The 26832-nt window shown below is 40.8% G+C and overlaps 1 protein-coding gene across 2 annotated transcripts; it reads left to right on the plus strand.

Moving 5' to 3' along the window:
- The first annotated feature begins 825 nt into the window (after positions 1-825).
- LOC101594985 (NXPE family member 1) lies at positions 826-12708 on the plus strand. Of its 2 annotated transcripts, none has more exons than XM_004666453.2 (4): positions 826-1495; positions 4358-4423; positions 11191-11399; positions 12173-12708. In XM_004666453.2, the coding sequence occupies exons 1-4, from the start codon at positions 1089-1091 to the stop codon at positions 12706-12708; spliced, it is 1218 nt and encodes a 405-aa protein (XP_004666510.2). In that variant the 5' UTR covers positions 826-1088. The 2 variants fall into 2 exon arrangements, with proteins under 2 accessions (XP_004666510.2, XP_012806115.2); XM_012950661.2 differs by having other exon boundaries at positions 4358-4417.
- The last annotated feature ends 14124 nt before the right edge of the window (positions 12709-26832 follow it).

Raw genomic sequence — 26832 nt, forward strand, 5'->3', positions numbered from 1 at the left:
TGACTTAAAAATACAAAGCAAAATTCAAACAAGCAAAAAATTGAACATACAAGGGTATATTTCCAACCCTGTAATAAAAAAATAACCCTATATATTAAAAACTGGGAAACACCCAAGTGTTTTGTAAAGTGTCATTAATAAGTAGACATTATCCAATTTTCCAACATCATAGGCCTTACAACCCATGGAACATTTTCTTGATGTTATATTACCTGATCAGTAAAAATAATAATCATAAAAGTTATGTAGCCACTTTACTTATAATGCATTGTATTAGCTGCAAAAGATAGTATAACTATGTATTTGGTATGATCACAGCTAGGTAAAAGATACACTCAGGCGGGAAAGAAATGGGTGTGATAAAATATAAAGTACAATAAAGTTCAATATTTAAGTAAAATTATATTTTTAAATATTTGTTTGTTTCCACATTTTGTACAATATGGTTAGATGATTTTCATAAAAAAATAAAGCAAGGAGAAATAAATATTTTAGAGTCAGTAATGAAATAGATATTTGTTATATCTAGTTAATCTTTAAGCTAATGATTCTCCCAAAGAAACCATTTGTTGACAATAGCAGAAGTCCCACCATGTGGAAATCAATTTCTGTAATTCCATAACTGAAAGCTAGTTAGAATTGATTTCTAGCATGTCATTTCATCCCATTGATGATATAAAGTGAGTCACAACAACTTGTATTGAAGAGCAAGCTCCCTTTTATGCCTGTAGTAAATATGCCCCTTCCCCTCAATGCTGCAGTTCTTGTTTCAGGTGAGAAGCCCCATCACCCTGAGACAATGGCAGATGTTTAGGAAGTTCTCAAGCTCCGAAGTACCTCTGAACCCATCAGCTTCACCAACAGAGACAGAGCTGAGAGTGGGGGAGATCCTGGAGAAACTGGATCAACTGATCCCGCCCAGACCCTTCACCCACTTCAAAACCACCACCAGCGCCGCCCACAGCACCGCCACCGTCCTCAACCCTCGGCGCACGTACTGCGTGGGGGACCAGCTGGACGTCCTGCTGGAGGCCAGGGACCACCTGGGACGCAGGAAGAAGTACGGCGGGGACTTCCTGAGGGCCAGGATGTCCTCCCCAGCCCTGAAAGCAGGCGCTTCAGGAAAAGTGACAGACTTCAACAATGGCACCTACCTTGTCAGCTTCACGCTGTTCTGGGAGGGCAGCGTCTTCCTGTCTGTCCTGCTCATCCACCCCAGCGAGGGGGTGTCGGCTCTCTGGAGGGCAAGGAACCAAGGTTATGATAGAATTGCTTTCAGAGGTAAATTTGTTAATGGCACCTTCCACGTCTTGGCTGAATGTGGCCTGACCCTAAACTCAAGCACTGAACTATGCAAATACCTGTACGGTGGGAGTAAAGATGTCTTCTACTGCATAAAGCCTCAACACATGCCCTGTGAGGCCCTGACTTATGTGTCTTCCAGGAATCGAGAAGTTTCTTACCTTACTGACAAAGAAAAAAGGCTTTTCCAGAAGTGAGTATGTTTTTAAAAGCACCCCCAGGCAGAGCTACGTTACCTATCCCAATACTGAGCATGACTCTCCCCCTCAGACGCCTCCTCTACTCAATATTTTGGTCATGCATGTAGTGCCTTCATTGAGTCCCTGCTCACATAGCTTGCCTGTTCACCGCTGTGTTCACAAAAAGTGGCTGCTAACGTGGAACCCTGTAATTTTTTTTAATGTTTATTTATGGGCCAGGAGTGGAGGTACGTGCATTTAATCCCGGCACTCGGGAGGCAGAGGTAGGAGGATGGCCATGAGTTTGAAGCCACCCTGAGACTACATAGTGAATTCCAGGTCAGCCTGAGCTACAGTGAGACCATACCTTGAAAATAATTTTTTTTTAAGTTTATTTATTTATTTGCAAGGAGAGAGAAGGGCATCTTGCTGCTGCAATTGAACTCCAGACACACATGCCACTTTGTGTATCTGGCTGTATGTGGTCACTAGGGAATCGAACCTAGGCCATCATGCTTTTGCAAGCAAGTGCCTTAAGCACTGAGCAATCTCTTCAGCCCAGAACACTATAATTTAGATGTATGTGCATCTACCATGCATTTATTATAGATCTAGATTTTATAAAGCATCTTCAGTGTAAACCTATTCTGCTAGAGAACATAGATGTTCTGCCGCCACAGGAAAAGATTCCTTGGTAAGCATTTGGCGAGCATCATTACCCTTTACCTCCCTTATCGGAGTCTCTAGATGGTGCCTCTTGAATATCTTTTGCTCACCTGCTTCTCTGCGGGCCTTGTGCTGTAAGCAGCGCACAGTTAGATCACTCCTGTCACCTGGATGGCTGTGGCACTACACAACAGGGCTGTGTCCTGCCAGCCATACTCTCCTCGAACTCACTCTCCACACAGCAGCCTAAGCAATCTTTCTAAAATGCCAACGCATCTATGGCCACACCACTCTGAATGTGCCCAGTCTTGTCTAAAAAACCAGCTCCTGCCAGTCATCTCCAGTGCATCTCATGATCCGACATGGCATACAGTGCCCTGGATGAAGGAGTCCTTCATCATCCCCAAGGTGTAATCTAGCAACTCCTGGGAGTCCCTGGTTAAATGCGCTTACTAAAACCTAGGGTCAGCATGTTGCCCCCTCACTCCTATCTGCAGCCATACTTACAACTGCCACCTCTTACACACAGATGTTCACTACCTCTTCTCCATGGAGCTGGAAAACACCTCATTGCTCAGAATCAATCATCAGGGTCTCTTTGTGGACCTCACTGAGGATATGCCAAAGGTGACAGTCAAGATCTGAGAGCCAAGCCCTTGAGACCCACCATCAGTTGGGGTCCTTTTCCATTTCCATCCTGCCATCATCTGTGCAAGCACGCACCCCCTTCTCCCTCTCTCTCTCTCTCTTTCCAACATGGAGAGATATTTTGCTTAAACCTAACAATAAAGTAGAATGCTAAAGTCTTAGCAAGTATTCCCTTTCTTAGCAGTTTCCAAAGTCAAGTTTAGAATTTCAAAAGCATGTGCTTAGTGGAAGTCATGGTGGTGCATGCCCAACATTAGGGAGGCTATGCTAGGAAGGTGGCCATAAGTTCAGAGTAAGAACAGAGTGAGTTCCTGGTAAACCTGGGCTAGGGTGAGATCCTACCTTGAAAAAAAAAAAAAAAAAAAAAAAGAAACAACACCAGATACGGTAAAATAGCATGCAATGGTACCTAGCTATCCAAGTTTGGGTCCCTGGTATCTGGTGTCTGGTCTCTGGCTCACCTCTGAGTAAGAAAAACACAGCTGGGCTTCTGTTTCTTCTCCTTCATCTCCACTGGTTCAAAATCATCACATCACTTCCTACATACTGATGGTCGTTAATGCCCACATCACAGCATGATGAAAACACGCTATCTTTTCTGTTGATGGGACTGGACCTGAAGAGGAAACCGTGGCAGAGAATGGCACCCTGCTTGTAACTATTGTGCCTAGTGCCTGTGCCCCACCCCCTTGACTTCTTCCTGCCTGCCTTCACTTGCACATATACCCAGCCTTCAGACGGAGTGAATCAAGATGAGGGGGAGGGACAAGAGCGTTGAAGCAGGCGTCCTGTAGTGTGTGGTGGTTTGGAGGAAAGTACAACATGCATTTACTCAGGCAATAGCTTGAACACCACTTCCTGCCAACCATTGTGAAAGGTATTAAGGATACACAGTGGCCCAACAAGTGGACTGCTTTCTTTCACGAAGCTTACACTCTCATTAAGCCGTTCTTATGGGAATCACTGAAGGTGATCGTAGCAGGAAACATGACAAAAAAAGAAAAGTAAGGCCCTGTGGTAAGACATCTATGTGCCATGATTAGAAACCTAGGTGCCTCTGGTGAGCAATAGCAGACAATAGCTGAGTTAAGATGATTACTTGCTTGCGTTTGCAATGGGAAAGGACCCAGCGGCCATTGTATTGAATAATTTAGATGGGAAAGCATAGAGATAGGAATGCCCAGTAGAAAGCAATCGTGGTAATTAAAGAAAAACATGATACAAAATGCAATGGGAAAACAGAGAACTTGAAGATTTGACAGATATTTGAAATGCCAAACTAGGATGTACTCATTGCATGTAGTAGAATACAAAGGGCTCCATGGTGTAACAGTTAGCACTAACTCTGTAGCAGGATGAAGATGCCCTCGGATATTCCCAACAGGGTAGAAAGTCCTCCACAATCCTAATTTATAATCTCTGATATACCTAAAAACTCAATAAAAATAACAGTTGCCAGTTATAGCTAGATAAAAGATACCCTTCACTTACAAGCAGGAAATTTGTGTCGCCTGTGTTGTGTGGAGAGATGACAAGCTCATTTGTTGTCATATTTTTTGAAGGTCCAACGTTGGAGCTGAGTTGATGAAAGACGCTAAGCACATCAGTGTCTCTGGATGCAAGCGTAAGTCTACTCTGTCATGACGTGCATGCTCCCTGGCTTGTGCCTCCAGAAGGGGTAGGGCTTTCAGTGTTGACTTGTCCTAATTGTAGTTTTCTGTAGCGTAAGTAAGTACCTGTGATGCCAGATGTGGAGGATAGTAAAGAGAGAAATCAATTCCAGGAAATTATCTCATACTCTTTTATGACAGATTTTACCAAAAGAACAAAGTCATAAGACTTGCCTTTCCTACCGTAACCTACGGATGTACATCCTAGTGCCCGAGAGACTGTGTGCGCCTTCGATGGCTACACACATATCAACATTGTGGATTTAGTTTCCTAATTCAGCGAGCATAGCCTACAACTTTTACTTGTTGCACTTGACAAGTTTACATTATTTCTATCTTATTAAGCATTCTAATGGCAACCACCAGACACTTTTACCTAAGAAAGACTACTGATACTACTTGAGCTCTAAAATAGCTTTGTTAAAGGCCATCTTCATTTATTAGTAAAAGTTAGTAAAAATGGCAAACTTACAACTCATTATGACTTACTGCCAGTATTCATTTATTTACTCAACAGATGTTTATTAAGTATGGAAAATGGAGAAAAATAAATGATCATCAAGTCCGTGATCTAAAACAATTTAATCTAGCAGCTCTGTAAAAAGGGCACAGTGCACAAGCACTCATAATAAGACAATATTTGACTAGCCCTGAGGATCTCTACAGTCAGAGTGAGGTAAAGCAGAAATCACATGAAGATCATGAGTGCAGTAACCAAGTTTAAATAAATAACAAAATACAGAATCAATTAAATTTGGCTCTGATACATTGCTGATTTCCTCTGTATATTTACACTGATATAAAAGGAAAATATAGCCGGATGTGGTGGTTCATGTGTTTAATCCCAACACTCAGTAGACAGAGGGAGGAGGATCACCATAAATTCAAGGCCACCCTGAGACTACATACTGAATTCCATGTCGGCCTGGGCTACAGTGAGACCCTACCTTGAAAATATAAAAATAAAAAAGGAAAATACGTCAAGAGAAAAAAGTATTCCTTCCTTGCTCAAGTAATTAAGATTCAGTGTTTTTTTCCTATACTTTTTTAACCTGATAAATTTTCTATCTGATAATTCTAGTAATGAACAAAATTATCATGAATATTGTCTATTGCTTGGCCAATAGGATGAGCATAGGGTAAACTGCAGCCAATGATGAGGTTAGAAAAGGGGGAAAAATCATTGCAGTTCTTAAGAGTTATTCAAGATTTCAGTTTACTTAGTATACTTTTAACTTTTTTTTTATTTTTTAGAGAAAGCAAGAGAGACAGAGAGATACAAATAAAGAGGAGAGATAGAGAATTGGTGCACCAGGGCCTCAGCCACTGCAATCAACCTGAGCCACCTAGTGGGCATGTGCAACTTTGTGCTTGCCTTACCTTTGTGCGTGTGGCTTACGTGGTTTCTGGATAGTCGAACATGAGTACTTAGGCTTCACAGGCAAGTGCCTTATCCACTAAGCCATCTCTCCAGCCCCTCTGCGCTTTTAAAAGTATAACTTGGAAGGCAGAAGTTGGAGGATTGCCATGAGTTCAAGGCCACCTGAGACTCCATAGTGAATTCCAGGTCAGCCTGGGCTAGAGTGAGACCCTACCTCGAAACCCCCCCAAAAAAATAAATAAATAAATAAATAAAGTGTACCAAGGGCTGCAGAGATGGCTTAGCAGTTAAGGCACTTGCCTGCAAAGTCTAAGGACTCATGTCCAACTTGCCAAGTCCCACATCAGCAAGACACACAGTGATGCAAGTGCATAGGTTTACACATACTCATAAGGGGGCGTGCGTGTCTGAAGTTCGATTGCAGTGGCTGGAGACCTGGTGTGCCAATTCTCTCACTCCCTCTCTCTTTCACACACTCTTTCTCACATTGAAATAAAAAGGCAGTCTGTTGTGCTTACCTCAGGAAGAAAGAAAAAGCTGCAGAGACCAAATGAGTAAGAAAGTGGTCTGAGGTTGTTTGTACTTTTTAAAAGTGAGTTCAGGGCTGGAGAGATGGCTTAGTGGTTACAGTGCTTGCCTGCAAAGCCTAAGGACCCAGGTTCAGTTCCTCAGAACTCACATAAGCCAGATGCACATGGTGGTGCATGCATCTGGAGTTCATTTGCAGTAGCTAGAGACCCTGGCATACCCACTCTCTCTTTCTCCTAAATAAATAAACTTAAAAAAATTCATCTAAGTATAACTGTAATATAATATATACAGAAAAAAAAGTGAGTTCACAACTGAATAAAATGAGTATGACCTATATAGTAACAATTGTAAATACTGGCAATGAGCAATAGATTTCAAACTTTAAATCATCTTTAGGTGGATGATACTACCAGGTATAAGGTCAATGATGTGTAAATCATTGTTATACGATATTGCTTAGGGAATAATGGTAAGAAAAATGTATATGTATGTTTAATGCAGGCTTTTTGTTTGTTTGGTTGGGATTTGGGGGGGTTTTTGGGGGGTTGGTTTTGGTTTTTCAGGGTAGGGTTTCACTCTAGTCTGCTGTCATGGAATTCACTGCACAGTCACAGACTGACCTAGAACGCACAGCAGTCCTCCTGCCTCTGCCTCTCAAGTGCTGGGGTTAAAGGCGTGCACTATCACACCTGGCATAATGCAAATGATTTTTACCAGTATATTTTTAATATTTTATTTATTCATTCATTTGATAGAGAAAGAGTGGGTGGGGGGAGAGAAAGAGAGAGAATGGGCACGCCAGGGCCTCCAGCCACTGCAAACGAACTCCAGACGCATGCGCCTCCTTGTGCATCTGGCTTACGTGGGCCCTGGGGAATTGAGCCAGGGTCCTTTGGCTTTGCAGGCAAATGCCTTAACTGCTAAGCCATCCCTCCAGCCCGACCAGTATATATATATATTTTTTAAATATTTATTTATTAGAAACAGACAGAGAGTGTGTGCGAGAATGGGTATGCCAGGGCCTCTAGCCACTGCAGATGAACTCCAGAAGCACGTGCCAACATGTGCACCTGGCTTATGTGAAACCTGGAGAATTGAACCTGGGTCCTTACTCTTCACAGGCAAGGGCCTTAACCGCAAAACCATTCCTCCAGTCCTGGACCAGTATATTTTTATATGTGGTGGTTTCAGTCCATGGGTTCAGAGGCTGACCATACTGTGTAGCTATCAATGATAAACTACTGGGAAGATGCTCTCAACCAGAGACTATAAGACCCGTGAAGAACTAAGGAAGGAAGGTAAGAGAGAATGTTGACAATTCCCTGATAGCCATCCCTTCCTCTCTAGTAGGAGAACCTGTTATTCTAGCTAGAGCCAGGGCCACCTTTCCTATGGCAGCTAATGGCCATGACTAAATTTAACTGAACCAAGAGTATGCAATGAAGGGACATGGAAACATCTAGGTCCTGTATTTAAAAGCAAAACAATTTGCCTCCTTCTTCTATTTTTCTTTGTCCTACTAGCTCAGTGGCAGATACAATGTGAAACTGAAAAAGGAAGCCCTGTTAGGCTAGAGGACTGAAGGCCCACGTTAAAAAGAGCGGAACAATAGGACAGCAGGAACTAGCATTCCTGACACCACGCATCATCCTGGCCCGGGACTGCTATGTGAGGAAGAAACTACTTCTATTTTAAAGTCATGGTGCTGGCCTTTCTTACAGCATTCCTATCTAATAAGGGAAGTAGTACCAATATAGACATAGAGAGAGAATTAAACCCAACATAAGAGCTGGGCATGTAACTTGGTGGTGGAGTTCTTGACTAGCACTCATGAGGTCCTGGGGTCTATCTCTAATATTAAAAAACACTAAACTTAGCCGGGCGTGGTGGCGCATGCCTTTAATCCCAGCACTTGGGAGGCAGAGGTAGGAGGATTGCTGTGAGTTCGAGGCCACCCTGAGACTCCATAGTGAATTCCAGGTCAGTCAGGTCAGCTAGAGTGAGACCCTACCTCGAAAAACAAAAAACAAAACAAACAAAAAAAAATACACTAAACTTAGGACTAGAAGGATAGCTCAGCTGTTAAGGCACTTGTCTGCAAAGACTAACAACCATGGTTCAATTCCCCAGTACCCACATAAAGCCAGATGCACAAAATGGCACTCTGGTGTTTGTTTGCAGTGGCTACAGAACGTGGCATGTCCATTCTTTCTTTCTCTCTCTCTCTCTTTCTCTCTCTCTCTCTCTCTCTCTCTCTCTCTTTATCTCTTCTCTCTTTCTGCTTGCAAATAAATAAATAAAAATACTTTTAAAAAAGAAGAACCAGGTATGGTGGTGCACACCTTTAATCCCAGCACTTGGGAGGCAGGAGTAGGAGAATTGCCATGAGTTTGAGGCCAGCCTGAGACTACATAGTGAATTCCAGGTCAGTCTGGGCCAGAGTAAGACCCTACCTAGAAAAACAAACAAAAAAAGAAGAGCTATGGGGCTGGAGAGATGGCTTAGCAGTTAAGGCACTTGCCTGCAAAGCCTATGGACCCAGGTTCAACTCCCCAGAGGCCATGTAAACCCAATGCACATGGTGGTTCATGCATCCTGAATTCATTTGCAATGGTAGAGGTCCTGGTGCACCCCCTGCCTCTCATAAATAAAGTATGGAGAAAATTTTTAAAGAGAGAGGTAGATGTGTACTAACATCTGAAAAGCAAAGCAATTAAAAAAAAAAAACTGAGCTGGAGAGATGGCTTAGCAGTTAGGTGCTTGCCAAGTGACCTATGTTCAATTCTCCAAGACCCATGTAAAGCCAGATGTACTAAGTGGCACATGCACCTGGAGTTCATTTGTAGTGGCTAGAGGCCCTAACACACCTATTCTCTCTCTCTCTCTCTCTCTCTCTCTCTCTCTCTCTCTCTCTCTCTCTCTATATATATATATATATATATATATATATATATATATATATATATGTGTGTGTGTATATATATATATATATCCTCTCTCTGTCTTTCAAATAAATAAATAAAAATATTAACAAAAATAAATTTTCAAAAAAGCTGGGTGTGGTGGCACATGCCTTTAATCCCAGCACCTGAGAGGCAGAGGTAGGAGGATCACCATGAGTTCAAGGCCACCCTAAGAATACATAGTGAAGTCCAGGTCAACCTGGGCTACAGTGAGTCCCTACCTTGAAAAACCAAAATAAATAAATAAATTTTATAAAACTAAACTACAAGGCATTGACTAGTGGTTGTGTTATAGCTAAGGATAATGGCAAGGTAACTGACAGGAGAAATCTGACGGCCTGTGTTGGGCCACGACAAAACATTTGGTACCCTGCCTGGAAGACAGCCCATGATAGAGCCTGAAATGTTAGTGGAACTTGATGGAACAGCTCAAGTTGTCAGTATCCACTGGAAGCTACAAATCCCCTTCAGCAAAGTTCTACTAAGCTATTGTAAAGCTGGGCATTTCAGCCTGAGGTTCTTTTCTTCTTTCTTCTCCTTCTTCTTCTTCTTGTCAAAGTAGGGTCTCACTCTGACCCAGGCTAACCTAGAATTCACAATGTAGTCTCAGGGTGACCTTGAACTCACAGTAATCCTCCTACGTCTGTCTCTTGAGTGCTGGGATTTAAGTCATGCACTACCATGCCTAGCTAAGCCTGAAGTTTTTTTTTTTTTTAATTTTTATTAGAATTTTCCATGATTATAAAAAAAATCCCATGTTAATTCAGTCCCTTCCCTCCCACACACTTTCCCCTTTGAAATTCCATTCTCCATATTACCTCTCCATCACAATGATTGTACTTACATATATACAATAAAGCCTGAAGTTTTAAAGTATATGTTTTTTAAAAAATAAGATTGTTCCTTCATTGTGGAAACAAAGGTAAGTGATTATATCACAAGGACAACAGCTAGCAGACCACTACCTTCACTCCAGGACACCAGCTGGCAGACCACTAACTTCCCTCCAGGACACCAGCTAGCAGACCATTAACATTACTCCAGCACACCAGCTGGAAGACCACTAACATTACTCCACGACACCAGCTAGCAGACCACTAACTTCACTTCAGGACACCAGCTGACAGACCACTAACTTCACTTCAGGACATCAGCTGGCAGACCACTAACTTCACTCCACGACACCAGCTGGCAGACCACTAACTTCACTCCAGGATACCAGCTGGAAGACCTCTAATATCACTCCAGGACACCAGCTGACAGACCACTAACTTTACTCCAGGACACCAGCTGGCAGACCACTAACATTCATCAGATCAGAGAAAAGACTTAAGTGATCACAGAGCCAACCAGGATGGCAAAAAAGAGCAATACTTACTAATGATCAGATATGAGAGAAATATGAACTGGGAGGAGTCAAGATGGCTAAAAATATCTCTCAAAAGGTTGAGTAAGGGTGCCTAAAATAAAGCTGTTGATAAAAAATAAAAGTACTAGGGCTGGAGGGATGGCTTAGCAGTGCCTACAAAGCCAAAGGACCCCGGTTCAATTCCCCAGGACCCATGTAAGCCAGATGCACCAGGTGGTGCATACATCAGAAGTTCATGTGCAGTGGCTAGAAGCCCTAGTGTGCCCATTCGCATGTGCGCTCTCTCTCTCTGTCTCTCTCTCTCTCCTTCTTTCCCTCTCTCTAATAAATAAATAAAAATAAAAAAATAGAATTATTAAGAAAGGACAGAAGAAATAGAAATCTTGGAGGAAAAGAGAAAAAGAGAAGAACTAAGGAAAAAGGCTGGATGTTTAACTTATGCCATTAAAACAATTTACCACAAACATCTGTTCCAAGGGAGTGAAAACACAAAAGAGAAATGCCAAATTGGAATGGAGATTCCTGTCCCTGGTGGTTACACCTTACAAGGAAGGTGGATAACATCATCTTGCAGCCAGGTGAGGTTAAATTCAAGTCAGATCAATGACTGCCTGAAAGGAAAACTCATCTACCTCCTAGGAGACTCGACACTACGCCAGTGGATCGACTATCTGCCTAAAGTTGTCAAAAGTATGTGCTTAATTTATATTCTTCCAGAAATCCAAACTGACCTCAAAGTGTTTTCAATGTGATCTATGTTCTCTCGCTTGTGCTATGTCTTTTCACCTCATTTAGCATTCTGGATTTGAGTCTTTTATTTTGATATATTCTAATCCTCCTTTCTTAAGAAATATTGTTAATGGGCCAGAGATGGCAAAGCCTAATGACCTGGGTTCAATTCCCCAGAACCCATTTAAAGCCAGGTGCACAAAGTGGCACATGCATCTGGAGTTCATTTGCAGTGGCTGGAGGCCATGGTGGGCCCATTCTCTGTGTCCCCCTTCTATCTCTCTCTGCTTACAAATAAATAAAATAATTTTAAAAGAAAGAAATATTGTTCTTTCTTCAAAATCTCAATGAAGCTCTATATTTTAGTTGACATTTCACATATATGAATTGGTAATCTATACTATAGTGTGGGATGATCCTGATAAAAATGATCTTGGTTATATAAGAAGGGCTGGAGAGATGGCTTAGTGGTTAAAGTGTTTGCCTGTGAAGCCTAAGGACCTAGGTTCAATTCCCCAGAACCCAAGTAAAGCCAGATGCACAAAGTGGTACATACATTTCCAGTGGCTAGTGGCCCTGGTATTATGCCCATTCTCCCCCCACCCGCCACTTACTCATAAATAAATAAAATTTAAAAGTGATCTAGGTGAGAACTGTAAATGATAGGGGATGCTTTCAAAACAATAGTCATTATGTTCTAGCTAAAAATCCTTTTTTTTTTTTTTTTTAACCAGCATTGAAATTTTTTGATCTTCATGGAACTGGATTTCATAAAACACATGTGCTTCTGGATGCTGAAAGACATACTCAGATTCTATGGAAAAAACACAGCTATCCTTTTAACACTATCCAGTTCTACTCTGTGATCTGTGGTGGCTATATCCCTCAAGAAATTGATCAGCTACCAGGTGACAAAAACACAGCCATTGTCATCACCTTTGGCCAGCACTTCAGACCCTTCCCCATGGAACTCTTCATTCGCAGAGCCATTAACATCCGAAAGGCAATTGAACGGCTCTTCCTAAGAAGCCCTGACACGAAAGTCATCATTAAGACAGAAAATGTTAGGGAGAGATACATAGATGCCGAGAAGTTTGCAAACTTCCATGGTTATATTCAAAATCTTATCATGAAGGATATGTTCAAAGATCTCAATGTGGGTGTCATTGATGCCTGGGACATGACCATTGCATATGATGCTAATGTTATCCACCCACCTGACAGTGTGATTGGAAATCAGATTGACATGTTTTTAAACTACATTTGCTAAGCAGAAATATACAAAATCAATAGGAGCCAGTCTCCACAAACCCAATGTCAATGAGGTTTTTATTCATTTTAAGGACTAAGAAAATCAAATATAAAAGAGTATGCCTTAAGGACAGTGGTGACTGAGATGCAATGCAAAGCCAAAATCATCAAAAGGGAAGAATGATCACAAAACACCTGCAGTTTGTCTGTATGATGATGTCATTATTCCTTAGACAAACTTGGGTTGTGATTTCTGTTACTTATGGCTGAACTAACTGACAGAAAGAACCAGAGAGAGCTGGAGAGACAGGTTAGTGGTTAAGGTATTTGCCTGCAAAGCCAAAGGACCCCGGTTCAATTCCCCAGGACCCACATAACCAGATGCACAAGGTGGCACATGCATCTGGAGTTCATTTGCAGTGGCTGGAGGCCCTGGGATGCCCATTCTCTCTCTTTCTCTTTCTTGCTCTCAAATAAAAAATAAATAATAAAAATGGATGTAATTGAATTAAAAAGTCCTCAAAAGCTAAGAGGAAAACAAAATAACATACTAGGAATAGGAGAAAAGTCCCATATTCACAACACTTTGCCAGACAGGAAATGATGGCAAGGCTGACTTTCTGAATGGTGCATGGAACAAGTATCCCTCGTGCCAGAAGCAAAGCTCACACGCTGACTGCGGCTGCAGCTTCATCTTGCCCTGTAGCTTGAGGACCTGAGTTTGGATCTCAGCACCCACAGGAAAGTCAGAGGTGTAGTGCTTGATCACAGTGCTATGGAGGCAGAAGCAAAGGACCACCGGGGCAAGCTGACCAGCTAGTCAAGCCAAACTGGTGAGTTCTAGGTTCAATACAGGACCCTGTCTCAAAAATGAAGTGAAGAGGGACTTCCGGTTAAGATGGCAGCATAGGAACCACACCAAAGCAGCCTAGGGAAGAAAAAGACAAAAAAAAAAAAAAAAGCAAAATACATTCATCTACTAAAAAGTGAGGAGCATAAGAAATTACCAATAGCAGCAGAGAAGTAGGAGAGATTCAGAGCGTCTAGCTAGAGCCCGCATAGGCAGGCAGAAGTGGCTCCAGCAGCTGCAGAACCAGGTCTGAGTGGCCACAGCCACAAGGCTCTCTCTGCCTGAGCCAGAGGAAAAGCCAGGTGAGGGGATTTTCCACTCTCACCAACCTCCTCACAAACTCAAGAAACATGAAGGGAGGACAGCAGGGACAAACCGAGCAGCTCATGAGGAAGATGATCGCAAGGACCAGCAGGAGAACTTCAGCCACCTTCCACAGCCTCCTCTCCCCCACCACCAGTACAAATGCCAGCAAGCACCAGAGACCTGGGGAAGGGAGCTCACCTACACAGCATCTGGCACAGGTGATCAAAGCAGAGACTCACCAACCTAGCCAGCCTACCTGAGCCCACAGTGCAGCAAAGAGGGACCCAAACAGGAGCATAGCATAATTGAGACCAAAGCCATCCCAAAAGGTAACTGGGATTACTCAAGGTCAGTACCTGCCAAATAAGCCTGATATATAGGCTTGAATCAGAAGTGCTAATTGCACCTTCCATGTCAGGGTAAATTATATGCTAAATCTGATAGATGGTCAGATTTGCCATTCTTAAACTATAGTTTGGACTTATCATTTCTTGCTTCCTTTTTTTTTTTTTTTGTTTATTTGTTTTTGTTTTTTTGAGGTAGGGTCTCACTCTAACCCAGGCTGACCTGGAATTCACTCTGTACTCTCAGGGTGGCCTCGAACTCACGGCGATCCTCCTACCTCTGCTTCCCGAGTGCTGGGATTAAAGGCATGTACCACCACGTCCGGTTCATTTGTTGCTTCCTAATTTATAGCGCCTTTGTTTCCTCTTCTGTCTTTCATTAGGAAAGGGTCTCACTTAGTCAAACGCTGACTTGGAACCCTCTACAGACCAGATATCTTAGCCTCCCAGTTAACAAGATTAAGGGTGTGGGGCAACACACATCCTTAGGAACTGTGAGGTTGTTAGAGGATCTGATTGTCATAATACCTACTCTTGCAAAAATACACTGTGCTGTTTTTCACTGAATGTGTATATTGTTAAGTTAAATTTTAGAATTTGCCTGTATTTTGGCAGGCAAACCCAATACCAAGGGTCACTTTTGTAGATACTCTTAGAGTCTTGAGAGCCACACCTAGCACCTTAAGCTCCTACCCTGAAGACATATAACATCAGATTGATTAATAAATCTAGTAATACTGCAGCTAACTAGAAAATCCAAGCATTAAATTCATCTAAGATACAAATATATATATATTATAACACAAGAAACTCCAAAAATCAAGACAATATAAATCCACCAAAAAGTTTTAATGCATCAGAAGTGACCTCCAGTGAGAATGAGTTGGAGGAAATGCCGAATAAACATTTCAAAAGAATGATTATAAATACGCTTAAAAAAAGTCAAAGAGGAAGTCAAAGGTATGAAAGATAAAATCAAAGGAATCAAAGAAGACACAGGACATCAATTTAATGAAATAAAGAGGTCAATACTAGACATAAATAAGGAAATAGAAATAACAAAGAGAACCCAGTCAGAATTACTAGCAATGAAGAACATAGTTAATGAAATTAAAAAAAAAAAACCTCTGTAGAAAATCTCACCAGTAGAATGGATGAAGGAGAGGACAAAATATCTAAACTAGAAGACCAGGTGGCAGATCTAATACAGTCCAACAAAGACAAAGACAAACTAATAGGAAAGTATGGATGGGAATTTCAAGATATTCGGACACTATGATAAGATCAAACATAAGAATTTAGGGTATAGTAAAAGGAGAAGAATTTCAATCCAAAGGCATAGTTGGCATTTTCAACAAAATCATAGAAGAAAACTTCCCCCAAATTGGGAAAGAGGTATAATGCAGATACAGGAATCCTTTAGAGCACCAACCAGACAAAACCTGGAAAGAACCTCTCCTTGCCATATTATAATCAAACTACCAAACACACAACCAAAGAAAAAAATATTGAAAGCAGTTAGAATGAAAAATCAAGTTACCTACAAAGGCAAGCCCATCAGGATCACAGCAGATTACTCAACACAAACTTTAAAAGTCAGAAGGGCATGGAGTGATATATTCCAAGTTCTGAAAGATAACAACTGTCAATCAAGGTTACTTTATCCTGAAAAGCTATCCACTCAAATACATGGAGAAATAAGGACATTCCACAACAAAAGCAGGCTAAAGGAATATTTGAAGACAAAACTAGCTCTATAGAAAATACTTGAAAGAATCCTCCACACTGAAGATAAAGAAAAGCACACATATAAGGAACCTGGAAAAAGCAAGCCATACTCAAATACTAGTTAATACAAGAAAGCAAAGGTAAAATGGGAAGAACTACAAAAAAAATGGCAAAAATAAATACACACCTTTCAATAATATCTCGTAATATCAATGGCCTCGATGCCCCAACCAAAAGGCACAGGTTTGCAGACTGGGTTAAAAAGCAGGATCCTGGGCTGGAGAGATGGCTTAGCGGTTAAGCACTTGCCTGTGAAGCCTAAGGACCCCGGTTCGAGGCTCGGTTCCCCAGGTCCCACGTTAGCCAGATGCACAAGGGGCGCACGCGTCTGGAGTTCGTTTGCAGAGGCTGGAAGCCCTGGTGCGCCCATTCTCTCTCTTTCCCTCTATCTGTCTTTCTCTCTGTGTGTCTGTCTCTCTCAAATAAATAAATTAATTAATTCATTTTAAAAAATAAAAATAAAATTAAAAAAAAAGCAGTATCCTTCAATTTGTTGCCTCCAAGAAACTTACCTTTCTACAAAGGATGGACACTATCTTAGGGTGAAAGATTGGAAAACGGTGTTTCAAGCAAATGGACCTAGAAAACAAGCAGGGGTTGCTATCCTAATATCTGACAAGGTAGACTTCAGTCCAATGTTAGTCAAGAAAGATAAGGAAGGTCACTTTATATTGATTAAGGACACACTCCAACAGGAGGAAATTACAATCCTAAACATATATGCACCTAACATGGGGCTCCCAACTTCATCAAACAAACACTATTATAACTAAGGTCACAGATAACTCCAAACACAGTGGTAGTGGGTGACTTCAACACCCCACTCTCATCAATTTACAGGTCATCCCAGGAAAAAATAAACAAGAGAGGCATCTGGACTAAATGAGGTCATAGAAGGAATAGACCTAACAGATATGTTCAGGACGTCCCCTCCAAATGCTGCAGAATATACATTCTTTTCAGCAGCATATGGAACATTCTTTAAAATAGACCATAGATTAGGACACAAAGCAAATCTTAACAAATTCAGGAAAATTGAAATAATTCCTTGCACTCTATGTGATCACAATAGGATCAAACTACAAATCAATAGCAGGGAAAAGCTATAGAACATACACAAAATCATAGAAACTAAACAATACACTACTAAATGATGGCTGGGTCAATGAAGAAATCAAGAAGGAAATCAAAAAATTCATAGAGTCAAATGATAATGAGAACACAACATACCAAAACCTTTGGGACACAATGAAGGCAGTACTAAGAGGGAAATTTATAGCTTTAAGTGCCTATATTAAGTAATTAGAAAGGTTTCAAGTAAACAACCTAATGCTTACCTTAAAACCTTGGAAAAAGAAGAACAAGGCAAACCAAAAATCAGTAGATGGGAAGAAATAATAAAGATTAGGGAAGAAATTAATGAAATAGAAACCAAAAAAAAAAAAAAATCAACGAAACAAAGAGTTGGTTCTTTGAAAGGATAAACAAGATTGATAAACCCTTAGCAAATCTGACCAAAAGAAAGAGAGAAAAGACACAAATTAATAAAATTAGAAATGAAAAGGGCACTATCACAACAGATACCAGAAAAACTCAAAAAATCATAGGGACATATGAAAAAATGGATGATTTTCTTGATTTATATGACCTATCTAAGTTAAATCATAATGAGATTAACCACTTAAATAGACCTATAACAAGTATGGAAATCCAAGCAGTTATCAAAAATCTCCCAACTAAAAACAGTCCAGGCCCAGATGGGTTCACTGGTGACTTTTACCAGACCTTTATGGGAGAACTAACACCAATGTTTCTTAAACTTTTCCATAAAATAGAAAAGTAAGGAATCCTACCAAACTCCTCCTACAAAGTCAGCATCACCCTGATACCAAAACTGGACCAAGATAGAATTAAAAAAATAAAAATTACAGACCAATCTCCCTCATGAACATAGATGCAAAAATTCTCAACAAAATATTGGCAAACAGAATACAAGAATATATCAGAAAAATCATTCACCCCGACCAAGTAGGCTTTATCCCAGAGATGCAGGATGGTTCAAAATATGCAAATTGATGAATGTAATACAGTATAAAAATGGCCAAGGGACAAAAATCACATGATCATCTCATTAGATGCAGAGAAAGCATTTGACAAAATCCGACATCCCTTTATTATAAAAGTCCTACAGAGAAACATAGCATAATAAAGGCTATTTATGACATAACTATAGCCAACATAATACTAAATGGAGAAAAACTTAAAGCTTTTCTACTGAAATCAGGACCATGAGAAGGGTATCCATTGTTCCCAATTTTATTTAATATAGTACTGGAAGTCTTAGCCAAGCATTAAGGCAAGAGGCACACATAAAAGGGATACAAATTGGAAAGGAAGAGATCAAGTTATAATTATTTGCAGATGATATGATTCCATAAATAAAGGACCCTAAAGACTCTACCAGAAAACTATTAAAGTTGATAAACACCTATATCCATGTAGCAGGATACAAAATAAATACACAGAAATCAGTAGTCTTCCTATAGGCTAACAACAAACACACGGAGGATTGAATCAGAGAATCACTCCCATTCACAATTGCATCAATAAAAAAAAAAGTACCTTGGAATAAACCTAACCAAGGAAGTGAAGCATTTCTACAGTGTAAACTTTAAAATACTCAAGCAAGAAATTACAGAAGACACTAGGAAATGGAAGGACATCCCTTGTTCTTGGATTGGTAGAATTAACATTGTGAAAATGGCAATCTTATCAAAAGCAGTCTATACAGTTAATGCAATCCCTATCAAATCCAATGGCATTCTTCACAGAAATAGGAAAAACAATCCAAAAATTCATTTGGAAGCACTAAAAACCTCAAATATGTAAAACAATTTTGAGCAACATAAATAAGGCTCGGGTATCACAATACCTGGTTTTAAACTATATTACAGAGCCATAGTAACAAAAACAGCATAGTACTGACACAAAAACAGACATGTAGATCAATAGAACAGAATAGAGGACCCAGATGTAAACCTGGGTAGCTATAGTCACCTGATCTTCAACAAAAATACCAAAATACTCATGGGAGAAAAGACAGCCTCTTCAGCAGATGCTTCTGGGAACACTGGACATGTATCTGTAGTAGGATAAAAACAGGTCCTTATCTCTCTCCATGTACAAGAATTAAGTCCAAATGGATCATAGCCCTTAATATCAGACCTGAAACTCTGAAACTGCTAGAGGAAAAAGTACATACTGGTATTAGCAAAGCCTTTTTGAATATAACCCCAGTTGCTCAGGAAATAAAACCATAGATCAACCACTGGGACCTCATCAAATTACAAACTTTTGGCCAAAGACACTGTGAATAAAGGAAAGAGGTAACCTACAGAATGGGAGAAAATCTTTGCCAGCTATATATCTGATAGAGGATTAATATCTAGGATATACAAAGAACTCAAAAAATTAAATAATAAGTATTCAAACAACCCAATTAAAAATGGGCAATGGATGGTATTGTATCTATATAAGTAGAAGAATAGATTAATGAGGGTGAAAAGGCCCAAGTGGGGTCAGAGGAAGAGATTGAGTAAAGGAAAAGTGGGGGAAGGGCTAATCAAAATCTAAGAGGATATACATAAATCATATGGAAACCTACTTTTTGGACAATGGAACATACAGGAGCCATAGATTGTTACTAGAAAATTTTGAGTGCCAGGGATGGGATACCTTCTAGTGAGTTGTTTGCCAGGGAGGTCTCTGATACCCCCAAAACATTATAGGCCATTGCCTAGGCCCTTGGTTTCCCACCAGGAATAGATGATAAGATCCTATTGCTGAAGACTCTACATACTTGGGCTGCAAGTTCACTGAGAAATCTTGCTGGAGCTGAGCTGAAAATCTCTTCCACTTAGATCAGCTGATAGAAAGCTGGGAAAAGCCATTCTGCATGCAGTTTAATGGAAGAGAGAGAAATCACCAATTAAGATACTCAACAATGGACATTGCAAGCCTTACATTTGGCCATCCAGGCCAAAGGAGCCAATGGGTGCAATAGTGGCACATCTGTTATGGGGGAAACCAACCACCCTCTAATTTGGCTGGAGGCCTGCTCCATGGCAGGGAATGCATCCCAGATACTGCAAACCTATACCAGGGATAGGCATGAGCACTAGGGGTATAATGTCTGCTGGTGTCTGGCTAAATGTATATACTATGCTCACCAAACTGCCTAGTAAGCACTTCCTTTAATATTCACACCCATATATTAATGCTACTCTCACTTTTGGTTAGAGAAGCTTCTCTTTTCAGATGGCAGTGACCTTGGAATGACTCAGAATGCACCATGGTAGTGAGAAGAAATGACAGAGAAGTGCTCAGCACTGCAATATCTCTATCACAACTTCCAAGGCTCAGGGTCTATTGCAGAAGATGTGGCAGAAAGAAAGTAAGAGCCAAAGGAAGGGTAGGACTCCTTACAGTGTGCTCCTCCAGACATAAAATGGCCTGGATATCCATGACCTCACAGTGCCTGACACTACCTACACAAGACCATCATAATAGGAGAAAAAGATCATGACATTAAAATAAAAGAGACTGATTGACAGGGGGAGGTGATATGATGGAGAGTGGAGTTTTAAAGGGGAGGGAATTACCATGGGATATTGTTAACAATTAGGAAGTTGTCAATAAAAAATTAAAATTAAAATTAATAAAGTGAAGAATGACTAAAATGTCAGTCATCTCTGCCTGCCTCTTTCATTCTGTATCACAAATAAATAAATAAAATATTTGGGGCTGGAGAGATGGCTCAGCAATTAAAAACCCGGGTTTGATTACCAAGTACCCACATAAAGCCAGATACACAAAGCAATGCATGCATCTGGAGTTTATTTGCAGTGGCTAGAGGTCCTGTCATGCGTGGTGACGCACTCCTTTAATCCCAGCTCTGGGGAGGCACAGGTAGGAGGATCACTGTGAGTTTGAGGCCACCCTGAAACTACATAGTGAATTCCAGGTCAGCCTGGGCTAGAGTGAGGACCTACCTTGAAAAACCAAAAAAATAAAAATAAAAAATTTATATGTCCTGTGGAGAAAACTATAAACAATCAAAAGATGAATGACAAATGTGGGGAGAAACGCTTCTAACTTACATCTTAAAGAATAAAATAATTCAACTGTTATTTAGAGAGCTCTTAAGAATTAAAAAGAAAAAAGATCCAGATAGAAAAATTAACCAAAAGGAATAAGAACATAGTTCAGTAAGAGAAATTAAAATGGCCTATATGCACAGCAAAAGAAATACATATTAAAACCAGATTGAGAAACTTCTCATCTATGAGACTGGCAGAAATCCAAGTTTGAGTATGTACTGTGCTATTGAGGCTGTGGAGAAACAGGCGTCCTCAAGCTTTGCTGATGGGAATTCATAATGGTGTCATGCCTGTGGAGGAAACATTGGCACATTTATAAAAGTTACATATGCATTTATTTACCTGTTGGCCCAGCGTTCCTAAAGCTACTAGCAAAAATACGAAATGACTAGGCATAAGATTATTCACTGGGGGGAGATTTGTAATTGAAAAAAATTGGAAAACAAAGAAAACAGGAATCAGTAAAGAACTGCTGAAACAAATTACGGTAGATTCTTCCCACAAAAATACAGCCCTGGTATAAAAACAGAACAAGAGGAGCTCTATGAACTGTAATGCCATAGTGTCCAGGATGTAGAGGTAAACGAGGAGAGAAAGTCAGAATATATAATATCTAATCTCCTGGGTAATAAAAATGGAAAGATATAATTGAATGTATTTGTTTGTACTAGCAACAACAAACCACTGGAAAACAAATCAAAAAAGAGTCAAAAGTTATTCATAAAAGCCCAGAGAATTTGTTGGTAGAAATAAGACTTCTTTCAATATATACTTTCATATATAGATTCATTTGGGAACCACATGACAAATATACTCAAAAGATTAAATCAAAAATAAAAAGTCAAAAAAAATTATATGCCAGGTATGGTGGTGCATGCCTTTAATCCCAGCACTTGGGAGGCAGAGCTAGAACTGCTGTGAGTTCAAGGCCAGCCTGGGACTACAGAATGAATGCCAGGTCAGCCTGGGCTAGAGTGAGACCTTACCTCAAGAAAACAAAACAAAACCAAAAAATAATAATATTTGAAAACTAAAAACATATACAATCATGTATTGTTTAACAACAGGCTTATGATCTAAGACTGTGCTGTTAGAGAGTATATTTGTTACTTTTCTTACTTTTGTGACGCAAATACTTGACAAGAAGCAATTTAAAGGGTTTTGTCTTATAGTTTAAGAAGGGATACAGTCAAGCCAGGTGTGGTGGCACACGCCTTTAATCCCAGTACTCAGAAGGCAGAGGTAGGAGGATCACCATGAGTTCGAGACATTCTGAGACTACAGAGTGAATTCCAGGTCAGCCTGGGCTAGAGTGAAACCCTACCTCGAAATAAAAATAAATAAATAAATAAATAAATAAAAAGAAGAAGAAGAAGAAGAAGAAGGGATACAGTCTACCATGGCGGGGCAGGCATGCTGGCAGGTGCAGAAGGCAGCTGGTCACACTGCATCCATAATCAGGAAGCAGAGAATGATGAATGCTGATGTTCAGCTCATATTCTCCTGTTTGTTCAGTCCAGGGCCCAGCCCACATTTAGGGTGGGTCTTCCCACCTGAATTAACTCAGTCTAGTAACTCCCTCACAGACATGCCCAGAGGTTTGTCTTGTAAGTAATTCCAGATCTTGTCAAGTTGATAATATTAACTGTCACAGGAGGTTTGTCACTGGGCAAACATGAGGTTGTACTTACAGACATCTAGATGGTACAAGTCAACCAATCAATGGCTTCTTGGTGCAAGCAAGAATCCTGGTAAACATAAAACATCTGAGGCTGCTACCTGCATAACACATGCTTTATGGTAAACCTTGTTTTTTTTACAAGTACAAGGAAAGCACTATAAAATGCTGATAAAGGGATGACATTCTTAAGTATTATATACTTACATAATTATATTTCTCAACTCTCCATATGATTGGCAGCATGGTAGATGTGTTTATAATAACATCACCAAGTAATGTGCCCCAATTTCACAACAGCCACATCACTTGGCACTATGAGCTTTACTACAGTCTAACAGGCCAGCAGCTGCATACAGTCACTGACCAGCCTCATTGTGTAGCTTGCCTAGAAACCTAACTTGTGGCCCACTGCATGGGAGGGAATTCCTGCCTGGTATTGAAAAACCTAATGAAAAGCCTATGGCTAAGGCCTAAGGGTGAAATACTACTGTAGTCTGGCTAAATGGATATGTTATACCCACCAAACTGCTCTCTAAATACTTATGTTTATGCCCATATATTAATGCTACTCTTACTTTTGGTTGGAGAAGCTTCTCTTTTCACATGATAGTGACCACTGTGGTCACTCAAAACTACCAAAGAGCTGAGAAGTGACAGTGGAGTGTTCAGCACTAAGGGAGACAACTCTATCAACACCCTCAAGGCTCAGGGACCATTGTGGAAGAGGTGGTGGAAAGAATGTAAGAGCAAAAGGAAGGGGAAGAGTGTTTACAATATTGTCTTTCAGACACAAACTGACCTTGGTATTCATGACCTCTCAGTGGCTGATGCTACCTACAAAAGAACTGCATAATAGGGGGGAAAATGATGACATCAAAATAGAAGAGAAACTAGTTGGAAAAAAAGAAGGGATTCAGTAGAGGGGAAATTCTGGAGAGGAAAAAGGGAAAGTGATGGGAGGAGATTATGATCACTGTATATTGTCTACATATATTGAAGTTGCCAATAACAAATTAAATTTTAGCTGGATATGATGGTATACACCTTTAACCCCAGCACTTGGGAGTCTGAGGTAGGAGGATGTCCTAAGTTTGAGGCCATCCTGGAGCTATAGAGTGAATTATGGAGCTCTGGACTGGAGTGAGACCTGCCTTGAAAAAAAATTTAAATTTTTCTGGGTGTGGTGTGCATGCCTTTAATCCCAGAACTCAGGAGGCAGAGGTAGGAGGATCTCTATGAGTTCTAGGCCAGCCTGAGACTAGAGAGAGAATTCCAGGTCAGCCTGGGCTAGGGCGAGACCCTACCTTGAAAAACCAAAAAAAAAAAAAAAAAAATTTAAGAAGTAAGTAATAGGACTGGAGAGATGGGTTAGCAGTTAAGACACTTGCCTGAAAAGCTTAAGGACACAGGCTCAATTCTCCAGGTCCCACATAAGCCAGATGCACAAGGTGGCAAATGTCTGGAGTTTGTTTGCAGTGGCTAGAAGCCCTGGCACACTTTCTCTCTCCCTCTCTCTCTCTCTCTCTCTGTCTCTCCCCCCCCCCGCCCCAGCCCATCTCTCACTGTCTCAAATAAAAATAAATTAAAATATTTTTAAAAAGAAGCAATAGTGGTATTTTCATTTTTCAAATAGTGTTCATATATTATTAAGATAAAGTGATTATATTAACAACATTAAGGAATTCCATTTCTAGTGTAAAAAGATACAAGTTAAAAATAGTTTTAAAAAGTATTGAACTTCAGCCAGGCATGGTGATGCATGCCTTTAACCCCGGCACTCAGGAGGCAGAAGAAGGAGGATCCCCATGAGTTCAAAGCCACCCTGAGACTACATAGTGAATTCCAGGTCAGCCTAGGTTAGAGCGAGACTCTACCTCAAAAAAAAAAAAAAGTACTGAACTTCACTGCTAGCCTGACAAACTTCTCCAGGAAGATGGCAGTAGACACTGAAGAAACTCAAAACTCAACAAAGCAGAACTTCAGAGAATGCAGAGAGATCAACACCAAAGGAGACTTACAACATGCCTGCCAAGGCTTAGACAATGTTACAGAAGTGGTGGCATAAACAATGTCAGAATCACAAGGTGGGAAAGTATATCCTGAGACACTACCCCCCTCACTGAGACTGACTGGTACATTTATGACCTCACAGGGAATACCAACAACCCTACTGAAGAGGGTCCTCAATGGACTAGGGATGGGCAGAGGAGATATAAAAGCATATCCCAGGGGCAATCTGACCAATATGCAATGCACTCTTACAGTAAAGTCCACAATAATAAAAATAATTTTATAAAAAATAAAGTGTTGTGGACCTGGAGAGATGGCTTAGCAGTTTAGACACTTACCTGTGAAGCCTAAGAACTCATGTTCAAACCTCCAGGTCCCATGTAAGCCAAACATACAATGATGCAAGCATGCAATGTTACACATGTGAACAAGGGGGCACATACATCTGGAGTTCATTTTCAGTGGCTGAAGGCCCTGATGTGCCTATTCTGTCTGTCTGTCTATCTGTCTGTCTGTCTGTCTGTCTGTCTCTCTCTCTCTCTCTCTCTGTCTGTCTCTCTCTGAAAGAAAGAAAGAAAGGAAGAAAAGGAAGAAGGGAGGGGGGGAGGGAAGAAAGAGTTGAACTGATTTATGATTCTATTTCTAAATATACATATCTCCTAGCTCTGTCTGCCTAAAAGGCCTAGAAGCAGTAATCATGCCCAGAACCCAGAGTGAGGGCCTAAGAATCCTTCTTCAATAAAAGTAACCAGGAAATTGTGAGGGAAGGAGTGATGCCATGACTGGAGCAGGAAAAACAACTGGTAGCTAGAAGGGAAATGATGATGATGAAGATAGATAGATAGATAGATAGATAGATAGATAGATAGATAGACAGATAATTGATTGATTGATTGATAGATAGATAGATAGATAGATAGATAGATAGATGGCATCATATCATGGTTTACAGGAGATAATTTTAAGGGGCCTCTTCACTGGCCATGGATGGAAGAATTGCAACAATCAACCAAACAAGTAATGATTGAAATTGAGTAAAATACATACGTGTGTGTGTGTGTGTGTGTGTGTGTGTGTGTGTGTGTGGTAGCAGTTGCCTCCAAAATGAAACATTCCCTCCTGTGGGGAGGAAGGAAGCTCAGGGAGACTGAGGAAATCAACAAGTGTGGGACAAGGGTGTAAGCCGCGGCCCTAAGTTTATATAAAGGGAAAACAGCCTCTTGGAGAGAGACCCTCCAGCTGAGCTGCCTGCAACTCACGTAGTGTGCTCCAGACTCTCAGAGCAGTGAGCTGCCTGAGCTGTGTGCGCCGTCACCTAGGCTGGGATGGGCTTGTCGGTGCTGCGGCTACGGCTGAGTCTTCCATTGCTCCTAAGAGGCCCTCGCCCTGCTCCGCGAGTAACCCCAGTAAACTCACTGGTTCATCGCAACTGGTTTTGATGTAATGGTGCTTTGGTCTGTCCTGTGTTCCCTAGGTGGGGTGAATAGATGTGTGTTTGTGTCTCCCCAGGAAAAAAGTTTCCCATGGGCTAGAGAGATGGATTAGCTGCTAAGGTGCTTGTCAGTGAAGCCTAAGGACTCATGTTCAACTCTCCAGGCCCCAAGTAAGCCAGACATGTAGTGACACAAGCATGCAAGGTTGCACATGCGCACAGGGGCGCATGCATCTAGCATTCAACTGCAGTGACTGGAGGTCCTGGGGTGCTAATTCTCTGTCACATTAAAAAAAAAAAAAAAAAAAAAAAAAAAGGTTTGCCATGACAACATATTTAATGTGTTTACACACACACACTCCAAGTAGTCACAGTGAAAAGAGAGACATGGAGAAGCAAAGACTAAGCTAGTCATGAATGAGAATTTCTGTGGTAAAAAGGCAGAGGAGAAGGATCCTTTGCACAGCACTACAAAACTGTGAGAAGTGTCAGGGTGAAAAAAACAAGAAACCACATCCCAAGGAGATAAAGAGAACCAGAGAATAGGGAAGAGAAGAAGGGAAAGCTAATAAG

Source organism: Jaculus jaculus, chromosome 3, assembly GCF_020740685.1.
Source record: "Jaculus jaculus isolate mJacJac1 chromosome 3, mJacJac1.mat.Y.cur, whole genome shotgun sequence".
Lineage (NCBI taxonomy): Eukaryota > Metazoa > Chordata > Mammalia > Rodentia > Dipodidae > Jaculus > Jaculus jaculus.